This window comes from Zingiber officinale, chromosome 5A (assembly GCF_018446385.1).
Source record: "Zingiber officinale cultivar Zhangliang chromosome 5A, Zo_v1.1, whole genome shotgun sequence".
Taxonomy (NCBI): Eukaryota; Viridiplantae; Streptophyta; class Magnoliopsida; order Zingiberales; family Zingiberaceae; genus Zingiber; species Zingiber officinale.
Genome location: NC_055994.1, coordinates 145,832,659 through 145,846,592, shown reverse-complemented (window position 1 = coordinate 145,846,592; position 13,934 = coordinate 145,832,659). Strand labels below are relative to the sequence as shown.

At 39.1% G+C, this 13,934-nt stretch overlaps 1 protein-coding gene across 2 annotated transcripts; it reads right to left on the bottom strand.

Annotated features, from left to right (window-relative positions):
- Positions 1-2,049: 2,049 nt before the first annotated feature.
- Positions 2,050-4,244, bottom strand: LOC121983350 (acyl transferase 9-like). Of its 2 annotated transcripts, none has more exons than XM_042536284.1 (2): positions 3,794-4,244; positions 2,050-3,005 (listed from the first exon to the last, which is right to left on the bottom strand). In XM_042536284.1, exons 1-2 carry the CDS (start codon positions 4,199-4,201, stop codon positions 2,178-2,180), a joined length of 1,236 nt encoding a protein of 411 aa, XP_042392218.1. In that variant the 5' UTR covers positions 4,202-4,244; the 3' UTR covers positions 2,050-2,177. The 2 variants fall into 2 exon arrangements, with proteins under 2 accessions (XP_042392218.1, XP_042392219.1); XM_042536285.1 differs by having other exon boundaries at positions 2,050-2,924.
- Between the last annotated feature and the right edge of the window lie 9,690 nt (positions 4,245-13,934).

The window sequence follows — 13,934 nt, the reverse complement described above, 5'->3', positions numbered from 1 at the left end:
TCGGTAGGCGAAGCTGAAGGGAAGATCGTCTACCTCTAAGATTAATCGACCAAAACTTAGACACTTGGATTATAAAAATAAAAAAATTTAAAAAAAATAAAAACTTGATATTTAGCCCTCATACGTTGTTGGTCCTCTGGCGGCCGGCTAGAAGGAGGATGAATAACCCTGAAAAATAAACGAATACCCTTTCTCAAACTTCGGACTAAGTTAGGCAAAATACTTGTAAAACAATAGAAAAGAAATGAATAAAATAAAAATAGAGGCAAGAAAGATTTACTTGGTTTGCAATCAGAAGATTACTAATCCAAAACAAATAAAGCTCACTAAATCCTCTTTTTCAAAGGCGGAGTAGTCTCTCACAACGTTGAAAGCGTAAAAAGTAGAGAACAAATCTAGAAGTGTAAGCACAGAAGTTGTTACAACTGTTGTTCTAACTACAGAAATCAAGACTGCATTTATATGCCTAATCCAAGCGCCTGGAAGGGTCCCGGGCGCTTGAGTGTGGATAAAATTTTATCCGCGTTGTAACGGATCGCGACGGAACGAGTTTGGATAAAATTTCTGGTTTGGGCGCCTGGAGTTTCGGGCGCCCGGACCGCCTTCACAAAGGGGCACCTTGGCGAGGCGCCTTGGCTAACTAGACCGGACCGGACTCCACAGTCAACTTCAAGTTGACTTTTCGTCTGAGTCTTCCGCTTCGGCTCCGTTCGCTTGGGTGATTTCTACCATCCAGAATAGGACTCACCCTAACCCATTTTTCGGCTTTCTCGAGCGGTCTCTGCTCCGACTTCTTGTCCACCTCCTTCTCATCCGCCAGCATACTCTTCCGCAGTGCCTCGTCCCTTTGACGCACCGAGTCCGTCGGCTCTCCCTTATGCCGTCCTTCTCGCTAGTGGCGTTTTCGCTCGATTTCTTGTCCTTCTAAGTTCCTGCATACTTAGACACAAGATATCAAAATAACAACAGAACCTAACTTGACTTGGTTGATCACATCAAAACCATCACGGGGTACTTACATAGGTTTGGTAAAATATTAAAATACAAACAAACAAGAGGATAAAAGTTCGAATCATAATAGTGACAAATGTTACGGAGGTCTATCTCGAATCATAAGTTGTATTATGAAATTATCTTATAGTTGTGGCAAAAGGTGAATACGCTCGCCCCTAGCACCCCCGTCAATCCGTCCCAAGGTCAACACGGAGGAGGTAAATCACGGGCGGCTACTAGCCTTTGGAATAGTGACTAGCACATAAGGGAGATATTTACCTCGACTTTGTCGAGATTCGAACCCCAGACCTCATTGTGGCAATACTTCATGCGCTACCTACTAGACCCATATCTTATAGTTGAATCAGGGAGAGGCCGTCTATCTGAATTATTGTCTTAAAAAATAGTAGTTTGTAATACAAGGAACAAAATTTTACCCGGAAATGACTTCTAATTAGTTGGCCAAGATTAACTTATTCTCAATTATGATGATATAATCATTTTTAATATATTAACATAATTTGTTATATTACTTTAGAAAATCACGCAGAGGAAGTAAGAACTAATCATTACAATTTCCTCTCATTCGGCTAAAAAACTATAACCCTCTGTTTGGGAGGAGGTGAGTAAAGGGGAGGGAAAGGTAAACATGGGTAAAATGTATTTTTACATTTGTTTGGGAGAGAGTGAGCTATGAAGGGGAAGGGGAGAGAAGGGTAAAGCTTCCCCTTGCATGCTCGGGAATCAGCGAAATTCCTTACACCCCAAATTGGGGTGTAAGGAAGGGTAAGGAAAAATTATCCCAATTTTATCCTTATTTATATTTTCATATGCAGATTTATTAAAAAAATAAGAGGATATTTTTATAAATTTATATATTTAACCTTCATTTCCATCCCTTTAAACTTTCCCTCCCTTCCAAATAAGGGCAAGATAAATATATTACTTTTCCTCCATTCCCCTTCTATTAATGAACCTTACCTCACCCCATCCAAACAGAGGATAAGTAATGCATAAAGCTGAGTTGATGCAGGACAGTAAAAGAAAAAACACCAATTTTGGATGAAGAATTAAAGGCAGTGATAAAATAAGACATTCCACAACCAAATAAAGCTCAAATAAGAAGTACAAAATCTCACCAGAATCATATAAGTATGCAATTCTTAAAAACTCTTGAATCTTCCTTAGTCGAACTGATTCACTCGCTTGTTAAATGCATCGATGTGCTCTTTGGAGACGCATCTGGCTACCAGCCGGGTGCCCTCAAAAGGCGCCGGTGCTTTCAGAAGAATGCAGGAAGCAATGTAATCGTTGTTGGTAAATGGACCACAATACACCGGAACCCCCCATCCATAGTCAACTTCTGAGAATCCCAGCTTAGTCCAATCTGAGATGTATATGGTTTCATAGTTGAATGTCATGCTGAAGGGATCGACTTCGAACTCATCATTTGCCCACTTCTGGACGTCGGTTGCCATCTGGTCCTTGGCCTCCTTGATCAAGTCCACAATCTCGACGACTGACGATGTATTAATCTTCCCACTCGTTGCTAAGACTTTCACTGGGAAGATTGAATTGCCACAGTAGCCTTTGTCGATCTTCAGAATATGGCGAGTGCTCGCGAAGAAACACAGGCGGATATTGACATCAGGATCCGAGTAAATAGCCCTATTGCGGCATTGCCAAACTTTGGCGATTATGATGTCAAAGGTGGAACACCATTTGCCATTGCTGTGCACCTTGTACTGCTTTTTTAGTTGGTTGAGATAGTGTGTGGGGAAGTCAACCGCAGAGTACTCCAAGGCCAGCTTGGGCAAGTCGGGGAGCGGAGCAGGTTTGATCTTTGGATTGGGATAGCTGTCCCGGTTCCAGACAGGCTTGACGATCGGCTCCGGGAGGCCACGAGCAAGGTCGCCGATTGCGGAAATGACCTGTGCCGATCCTAAGCCATCAGCAAATGCATGGTTGGTCCTTAGACCCATGACGAACCCACCACATGTGAACTCAGTGACCTATTGTTTTGATGCAATCACCAGAGATAGTTAAGAGTAGATAATTGCATCATTGCAATAGCCAAAGAACCGGCTTAGTATGAAGTTATTTATGTTCATTCAATATAAAAGGTCAATTAAATAAATAAGTTTAAATATCTTATTAAATAAAATAAATAAGTTTGGACATGTGTTGATATTAATGTGTTAATGTTCACAAATAGAAAGTTTCTGATCTGGTTGTGAACTATATTCATCAATAAAGTTTTTGTTAATATGATAAGTAAACAAACAAACTCTCAAAATCAGATTCACTAATCAACTAAAAAAAGTTGAAAAATGTAAAAGTTTCAAACAAATTAAGAGATTGATAACATCTAACCAATCAAGTTCAAGTCAAACTTGAAATAAGTTTAAGCTCATAAAAATAGGTCAAGTTAAGCTTGAATTTGAACAACTGGTTCAACGGCTTGGTTGGTTTTGGACTCAGTTTGACTCGTTTACTTGCCATTGCCAAAGTCATGCTTGGCTAGCTAAACCTTAATAAACTAAACATGCGTTCAAATTTATTTATTTAGTTTAAGTTGTTTAGATGTTGTGTATATTGAACGAATATAAATAAATTTTTATTAAATCAAACAACAAACTTTTTCATGAACGCTCGATCCGTATCCAGAATGCATAAATCCGTCTTTTGAATCAATATGGCAACAGAACAATTTGAACAACAAAGAAGTAGCAGATTTATAGCATTCACTTTTTGTTCCTCCAATCTAACAAGATTCACGTTATACTGAACTGAGGCTTACCTGAATCATCACCAGAGTGTTGGCGGGGCTGGTCTCGAGCTCAGTGTAGGGCAGGATGTCGTTCTGCCCGAGCATCATGGGACGCTCCAGGTAGTTGACGTCGGCGAGGCTGCAGTCGGCGGAGGCAGCCACAAACCAGACGCCATCACCGGTGCACTCAATCCGGGGCTCGCAGCCCTCCGGCTGCACAATCCTGCCCGCAATGGGGTAGTAATGCACCAGCGCCCGGGCCAGCGCCTTGCGGATGACCCCAGCGGGATCCTTGCCGTACCTAAAGATGTGGAGGGAGTCGACGAGGCCGCGGTGGGTCGGATAGCGGCCGATCCAGTCAAGGGTCAGCGAGCCCGGGGGCGTCGGCTCCGCCGGCCGGACGTAGCCCTCGGAGATCTTGGTGACGGTGAAGCCCATTGAGCAGCCGGAAGTCGGTGCTGGCTTGGCTTGGCTTGGCGTCCTATTCGTTGTAATTATATAACGCATCGTATCGTACCATGCGATTAATTCAATTCACCGAAATTTCCAACTAATTAATTAATTCATTAAAATCTCGATTAAAAAATTGGAGAATTTTTAATTTGCATCGTTGACTTTTTGTTGGAGAGAACTTATTTTATTTTCATTGTACAAATTATTAGGTTAAAATGTAATATAAAATAATTAATGAATATGGGTGGTGGGCCGTGGTCATCAATCACGTGGGTCAATGGTCAAGGGTTGTTTAAAAAAAATTGTAAATAATATCTATGATATTTAAATAGATTCGAACTTCCAAAATATAAACAATTTTCGGTTCGAAATAAAAACTGATCTTAAGTTCGATTTACATGCGTAAATAATCGAAAAAAAAAATATTATGAGCTTAAATTTAATTTTTAAAAATTATCAAATTTGAGTTTAATTAAAATTTAATAATTTTAAATATAAATCAAATATTTTTTTGAACGGATTCAAAAAGCCAAGGAAAAACTTGGATTCGTTTACGCTCTTAATAGAATTAAAGGAGAATCAAGGATCTAATATTCAAAGTTGAAAAATATATATTATATGTGATATTCAAATTCTGCTCAAAGTTTGAATATATAAATAATTTTAAATTTTAATTCCAAAAAATGGAACTACAATTGGAATAGTTCAAATTTAAATTTAGTTCGATTCATTCAAAATGGAATTAGAGTATCTTGTAAAAATAATCGAATAAAATATTATAAATTTAAAATTTTTAATATGAAATGAATAATTTTCAAAGCTCACGAGCCTGTTTAGATTTTGCCCCTAGTTGAGTAGTACTTCGGACCGAAGAAATTGAGTCTTATCGGCTTGCCCTAAACCTAGATCGACTTTCCAGATCGAAGCCCATTTCCCTAAAGCAGTTTACTGAGACATGCCCTAACTCACTATTTCAACTCTCTTTTTGTTTCTCATAATTATTTTAAGCGTTGAGTTGTTGGCTTTGCATTTGAAAAGGACTTTAGGCGTAAAGTTATTATCGTGTGATTTGTGATCACAAATTCGAGTTATAGAAAGTCTTTTACAACATAGGAAAAAGATTACGTACAATACATTTAATATGATCCATGGAGTAAACTTGTGGACTGAGTTATTCGTTATAGTAGTCGGTTTTGAACCTGCTAACTTATATTTGATAGCTGCTTAGGCTAAATTTGGTAGGGTGTAATCTGTCTTATAATATAATTAAGATTATATTACAAAGTTAATTATTTTATTTAATTTAATTTTTAAACTTGTAATGTAATGTAATTTGAATTACAAAATATAGTAAAATTTTATAATATGAATTACAAAGTAAATACTATGTAATCCGATTACATTACGAGGTCACTGTCTAAACAAAATTTAAATACTGAATATACTCCTAGTCCACCGCGACCGTCGTCACCCACCGCCCACAGCGGTCATTGCCGTCGCCGGTTGCAGGTAGCCAACGACCGACGACGACTGACGGTTGTCGGTGGCGACGGAGAAGGCCAATAGCGGCGACCGCTGGTTGCCACAAACTTCGACAGAGATGTGACGACTGTCACTAAAAGTCGCAGGATATTTTTGTCATTTTATAATAATACGAATTATATTCGGTATAAAAAATAATAGACACCAAACAAAAGAATGTAATCATTCTTGTAATCAAAGATTACATACATTACATTACCAAACATAATAATATAATCAAAATTACATTACATTATAAATTTAATTATATTATAAGTTAGATTATATTACATCCAATCAAACCTTAGCATAAATCTGATGACTCAATTTGTTTACTTGATTTTATTTATAAATTTATTAAATAAAAACAGTTGAAGCCATCTTTGTTAAAAAATTATAAAAATTCATGCTAAATTTAAGAATATGCAACAAGTAATAAGTAATCTCTGGATGTTCTATCTCAAAAAGCAAAATAATAATACTTGAAATTATTGTTTTGTTGAAATTGTGTTGTTTCATTCAATCAGGTTATTAACTTGATTGACTAAAATGAATAGGTATTGATGTTCAAACTCAACCATAACATTAACGCATAACCCAACAAATTAAATGTGACCATTAAGAGTAATGAATGCGCTACTTTTATTAGTCCAGTTGTTATTTGAGTAGAGTTTGTCGTCGAAAAAATATTGTTCGATTCTGGTCTTCGGTTTATCTTGTATCCAGTCTAGAAAATGGCTTAGTTAAGAATGAATAAACTCTAATCATTTATTCTCCTGCTATAAGATCATCTTAAGATGACAACCACTCAACAACAATAACAACTAATTTTTTTTTTCACTAGACGGAGTCAACTATATGAATCCTTTTACGTCATTGAACTCTATCTCCTATTATATCATCATCTATATTTAAATATATTTTATTTTATTTTATTTTTGCTAACCAAGTCTTTTTTAGTCTTCCTCTTCCTCGTTTGATATGCACGTTTATCATAGTTTCACATCGCATAATTGGAGCATTTATTGGTCATCTAAGTACATGTTCATACCATCTTAAACGTATTTATCGGAGTTTTTCCTCAATAGATGTAACTCCAACTTTCTCTCTAATTCTCTCATTTCTTATTCTGTCCATCCTTGTATGTCCACACATCTACCTTAACATCATCATCTCTGCAACTCTCATCTTCTGCTCATGTGCTCGAGTCATAGCCCAACATTCAGCTCCATATAACATAGCAGGTTTAATTGCGATTTTATAGAACTTACCTTTAAGTTTAAGAGGTACTTTATGGTGACATAAAACACTTGACGCTCCCCTTCATTTCACCAATCCTGCTTGTATTTTATGTAAGACATCTCTCTCAATCCCTCCATCGTTTTGCAAAAATGATCCTAAATATTTAAATTATCCTCTCCTATCTTAATAATTGTTTCATTACTTCTAATATTGCTAAACTTAAATTCCATATATTCTGTCTTTAATCTACTAAGTTTAAAACATTTTCCTTCTAGTGTTTTCCTCCAAGATTCTAGTTTAGCATTTACTCCTTCACATATCTCATCTACCAAAATAATATCATCTACAAACAACATGCACCACAGTATTGTGTATTGAATGTGCGCAGTGAGTTTGTCCATAGTTAATGTAAAAAGATAGAGACTTAGAGCTGATCCTTGATGTAACCCTATCTTTATTAAAAATGCTTCAGTTACTCCGCCTGAAGTCTTTACTCTGGTCGTTACATCCTCATACATATCCTTAATTAGTTTAATATATGTTACGATAACACCTCTCTTTTCTAAAATTTTTCATATAATTTCTCTTGGAACTCTATTATAAACTTTTTCTAAATCAATGAATACCATGTGTAGATCTTGTTTTTGCTCCCGATATTTTTCAATTAATTGTCTAAGAAGATGTATAGCTTTTATTGTCGACCTTCCAAGTATGAACCCAAATTGATTTTCTATCACTGTGATCTCCTTCCTTAATCTTTTTTCTATTACTTTTTCCCAAAGTTTCAGAGTATACTCATTAGTTTAATACCCCTATAGTTTTCACAATTTTGTACGTCTCCCTTGTTCTTATATAAGGAAACTAGAGTATTTGTCCTCCATTGATCAGACATTTTTTTCATTTTTAATATCATGTTAAATAATTGTGTAAGTCATTCAATACCTTGCTTCCCTAAGCACTTCCATACTTCTATCGGAATATCATCTGGTCGAACGGCTTTTCCATTATGCATCTCATTTAAAGTTTGTTTTACTTCTAAAGTTTGAATTCTACGATAAAAATTAAAATTTCTATACTCATTTGACCTACTTAAATTACCTAAGTTAAGTTAATCACCTAAGCCTTCATTAAAAAATTGATGAAAATACCTCTTCCACCGTTCTTTTATTTCTCCATTGTTTACTAATATCCTATTACATTCATCTTTAATATATTTTATTTGACTAAGATCTCTTGTTTTTCTTTCTTTTACTTTAGCTATTCTATAAATGTCTCTTTCCCCTTCTCTTGTATCCAATTTTTGATATAATTGTTTAAAAGTTATATTTTTTTGCTTCACTCACTATTTTCTTAAATTCTTTCTTGACTATTGTATATTTTTTAAGTTTTCCTCGTTCTTACAAATATATAATTCTTTATAAGCTATTCGTTTTTCCTTCACTTTCTCTTGTACTTTCTCATTCCACCACCAAGATTCTTTATTTAGTGGTGCATGCCCCTTTGACTAACTGAGTACACTCTTAGCTACTATTTTTTAACTATGATATCATCTTATCCCATGTTGTATTAGAGTCATCGTATATTTCACCTAATGTTTGTACTTCTACCTTCTCTTTAAATATATTTTGCTTCTCATCCTTTAACTTCCACCACTTAATTCTAGGAATCGTATATATTTTTTTTCTATTGATACTATGTTTGAAACGTATATCCAACACTATGACCCTATGTTTGGTAGTTAAGCTTTCTCCAGGGATGACTTTGCAATATTTACAAATCTTTTTATCCTTCTTCCTAACCATAAGAAAGTCAATTTGTAATTTATTATTCCCACTTTTGAATGTGACTAAGTGTTCTTCTCTTTTTTCAAAAAATGTATTAGCTAATATAAGATCATATACTATCGCAAAATCTAATATAGTTTTCCTTTCCTCATTCCTCGTTCCAAACCCATAATTCCCATGTACTCTCTCATATTCTTCATTTTTCACTCCGACATACTCATTTATATCACTTCCTATTAAAATCATTTCATTTAGTAGAATATTTTGTAATATTTCATTTAAGTACTCCTAAAACCTTGATTTGGTAGCTTCATCTAATCCTACATGTGGTGCATATACGCTAATTATGTTCATAGTTTCTTTCGCTATTATTATCTTAAGGGCTATAATTCTATCCCCTTTTCTAATTACTTCTACAATTTCATCCTTTAACAAACTATCTACAATAATACCCACTTTATTTCTTGCTTTACTCTTTCCAGTGTACCATAACTTAAAACTCGGGTTCTCTATCATCTTTACCTTCTCGTCTGTTCATTTTGTCTATTGTACACACAAAATACTAATTCTTCTCCTGATCATCACATCTACTACCTCCAGTGATTTACCAGTGAGAGTTCCTATGTTCTATGTTTCAAATATTAGATTATTAGTTTTCCTATTATATTTGTTCTTATCCAACGTATGGTGTGAGAACTCTTGCCTATTTAACACTACACCTAAGTTCTCATGGAGATGTAGCGGTCCTTGCTGAGACGTTACAGTCGGACCCTGTAACACGAACTCTTGCATATTTAGTACTACACCCGAGTTTTAGAGATGTAGCGGTTCTTGCCGAGACGTTACAGTTAAACCCTGAAACGCGTTCCTTCTGGGGAACAACCTAGGATTAGCACAATAGTATAATGAATCCATTCATTGAATATTTGTCATAGTTTTGACGCTGACTGATAACTTAACGTAACCCTCCTCCTTTATCTGGGCTTGGGACCGTCCATGATCGATCGTCATGGGCGGAGTTTAAGATGATAACCACTTAACTAAACAAATGATGATATTAATAAGCCTTATTGATTATTTCTGGGGTGATTAATTTGGTTCTATAGAATTTTTTTATCAGTAATTAAAATAAATTGGGAAGTTTATGTAGTGGATAATTCAAAAGTTCAGTATTTTTTGATTCTACGTTTTATTTAAAATTTTTTTATAAACATATTATAATTATAGATTGAATCGTAAATATTGTGAATGATTATAGTACGGATTAATAGGTATTGATGTGCAAACATCAATAATAAAATGTGACCATTGGGAGTAATAAATGCACCTGCATTATATGATTTTAAATGATTTTTTTCTTTTACTTTTCTACCCATGTCGTACTTACTCACAAAAATAATTAAAAAGATCAAAATTTAAATTCTAATAGAAATAAATATTTTAAAAGTCAATTTTTAAGAACGCATAAGCGATTATTTCTAACTTAAAATGCCCCCCTCCCCCTAAAGACAGCTTATGTTTATTTTTCAATAGTATTCTCACTTTCCCTTCAAAATTTATAAATCAATTTAGATGATATTTAGGGTCAAGATATTATAATATGTACCACATACACTGCCGCTTCTCCATCGACTACCCTAATTATTAGAATTGTCAAGAACACTCTACCTTTTTAAAACATTAAAATAACATTTAATTTATCATCAAAATCATTTTAAAATATCAAAATCACATTAAAAGATAACCATCGCTTTAAATGACTATTATAACAACAATAGTAACCGCCCATTAATAACTACTAAATGTTGTATCAACCATTAAGCAGTCAGTTAATAGTTGCTATAATAATTTTAATCAAATTTACAAATAATTTTTTAATATAAAAGTGCTATATATATAGATTGATTTTTTAATTATGATGGGTGCTTTTTTAATTGTTCTTTTTTATTTTCCCCTAAATTATATGCACTTCGCGAAGGTAAGTCTGGCTTTTCTTATCATTGGATAAAACACTTGAGAAAACAAATAACAATATCAGAATTTAAATATCAAAAAGATGAATATTTTGGAGTAGGCGAAATAGGAGGAAGATTATTGATCCTGTCTGAGCGTTGAGTCGACGGACGCTGGGGACGTGACACGTTCCGCTGTCTCCGACTGGTGGTGTAGCTCTCCGGAGAACCTGCAAAGAAGCCGAGTCAGGAGGGATTTCCCGACGACGACCCTCCAACGCTCAAGTCAGGCAATGAGAGAGGCAGCGTAATGTGGCTACAGTAAAGAGTTATGCATACCTTCGTCGACGTCTGGGGGTCCTTATATAGGACCCCGGGGAAGCGTGGGCACGCTTCCCGATGCGTGCACGCTTCCCCAAACATACCTAAACGAGCCTGTGTCAGTAAAGTACCTCTGGCGTCATTCCGCAATCGTCCGAGCATATCCCGGATGTGGCGGTGGAAGCTTCCACAGTATGATCCTGTGTACGGCTCGGCCGCCAACTCTGCTGCTTGTCGGCGGTAGGTGTCTCGAGGATGATATTATCCTCTGTCTCCTTTGTCCTCTTGCGTTCCCTGTCTGTTCCAGGGCCGAGCGGGTCGGCCGCTCGGCGGGCATATCACTCTGTCTCGGTCGTATGCTCGGATTAGACTGCTCCTGTCTGTGTTGCCTTGTGCACCGGTCGAACGGACATCCCGATCGGCCCTTGAAATCTTTTTACCTTTGAGCATCGGAAACCCGACCCCTAGTCGGGTTGTCTTTCATTTGGCGGGGGATTCAAGGCTGGTCGACCCCGCTACGTCCGGTCGGTCGCCCTGCTTCACCCCGGTCGGCCGGGTCTCCAGGTTGGATCTCTTGACCTTTGACCTCCACGTGCCGTTGACCTTCCGCCCACGAGGGCCCCCCGTCCTTATCACCGGATCACATGTCTCCCCTTCAAGTCTAGTCGAAGGAGGCTCTAAGTCCGACTGACTGGACTATGAGTTTGGTTGAGCGACATTCACTTTGCCGCTCCTGAAAGTGTATTTCCGATCGACTCTAGGAGGCCCCTTCGGTCGATCGGTGAGTTGATGGCTATGCCTTGTAGTTTTGATTTCCATTCGCTGCTTGTTGCTCTACTATTTTGGGGGTGGTCGGAGTCGTCGGGTCTCCTCAAAATTCGTGTCAATCCTCATTAAGCTGCCCACGCGCGAGTAATGACGCTCATTAAATGCCGCCCAATTGCTAATCGCCACCTGGCAAGTCCGCCGTCATCGTACGGCGAGGGCATCAGCTTCGATTGGACAGGCGTTGGTTCAAATCCGACGGTCCGATGTCATCGCTCCTTTCGATGACCTGGATCGGACGATTGTGGTGGACTGAGCCCGGGGTTTATGAAGCGCCGACGCTGACCCTCCTTCCATCGTTCTTGCCTTCGCGTTTTTGGTGATTCCTCTCGCGACCATCTTCCCGACGTTCGCTTGCCTCGGTGCTCCGACGAACTTTCAACCTTCTCCTTCACGCTTTGCTCCCAGTAAGCCTTCTCCTATCTCTACTTTCTTCCGTTTTCTCCCTTCTGGTGGTCTTTGCGTTCGTTCAATATAGTTTCGGTCTCCTCCGTCAACCCTTTCATTTTTCTTTCCTCGATCCTTCCTTCCTCGCTACTGTTCTGGTGATGGCTAGCACCTCGCAGCCTTCTGATCCTCCTCCTGACCTATGGTATATGACCATGGTAAGCCGGTTTGAGGAGACTGATGCGGGACACTTCCTTAACGAATTTGAACTCCCTCCTGACCATAGACTAGTTTTAGCCACCTCTTCCGATCGGCCCCACAATCCGCCGATTGGCACTGTTTGCTTCTTCCGTGACCAATTCGTGGCCGGTCTGCGCTTCCCTCTACATTCTTTTATCCGGGAGGTTTGTAATTATTTCCGCATCCCGCTCGGCCAACTTGTCCCAAACTCTTTTAGGTTGCTGTGCGGTATAGTAATCCTTTTCAAGCTGCACGACATTCCCTTAGTCCCCAAAGTTTTCCATTACTTTTACTATCCCAAACAGTCCGAGTGGGGTACTTTCCTCTTCCAATCGCGGATCGGCCTCGTCTTCTTCGATAAGATGCCTACCTCGAACAAGCACTGGAAGGAAAATTATTTTTACCTTCACTTTCCCGAACTACCATCCTTTCGCACCCAATGGCAGACCACCGTGCCGAGCCTGCCTGACCTCGGTAAATACAAGAGCCAGCCCGATTATCTTCATGCAGCCAATCTACTGGTCGGCCAGAGGTTCAGTATCGATAAACTACTTCACGAGGGGGTGTTGTTCATATTTGGCTTGATCCTGATCCGAACGAAACTTCCGAGCAGCATGGGTAAGCACTTTCCTTGTCCTTTTTCCTTTTGGTCTAATTGATTTATTCTTCTGTTATGCAGCTGACATCATGTGGCGCGCCAAGGTTGCTGATCGGCTGAAGTTGAAGGCTGCCGAAATTGAGGCGGTGGCAGCCAAGGAGATGGTCGATCGAGGTATCGAGCCGGTCGGCTCGCATGAGGGCGAAAGCGGAGGAACTCCAACTGAGGCCCGAGAGTCTGTCGCTCAGGACCCCGCAACTGGAGCGGTCGGGGATGCTATCTCTTCGGCCGGTCAGCAGCCTACGTCAGAGGACGCGGAGCGGTCGACAGGCGATTCTCCACTGATAATACGCAAGCGACACCGGACGGCCATTGCGCATGCGGAGCCGGTGATTGGGCCAGTCGACGCTCCCTTAGAGGCAATCAACCCGCTACCCGCCGCACATGAGGCCATCTCGTCTGATCGGACTCCCTCCCAGCTCGACCAACCAGCAGCTTCAATTGGGGCGCAACCCGTTAGTTCTTTACCCCGGGTTCGCCTTCGGCTCAAGCGCTCGGACATTATTTCTGCGCCGCTCGGCGAGTCATCCGGCCGAGCTGTTTCTTCCCAATCCGATCCGAGCGGTCGTCGAGTGATCAAGTTCGTCCTCCGTCTTCCCACCGAGGAGTTCCTTTTGGCGACGGATCAGCCTACTGCTCCCGAGCATCAAGTTACCATCTGAGGGCCGCTTGCCAAGACGTGGGAAGATGCGAGGCTCGAGTTGCCCTGATGACTCCCGGTCAGCTAGCGGACAACCATATGCAGCAAGCCACCGGGGTATGTTTCTTCACACGTTATTACGACGACT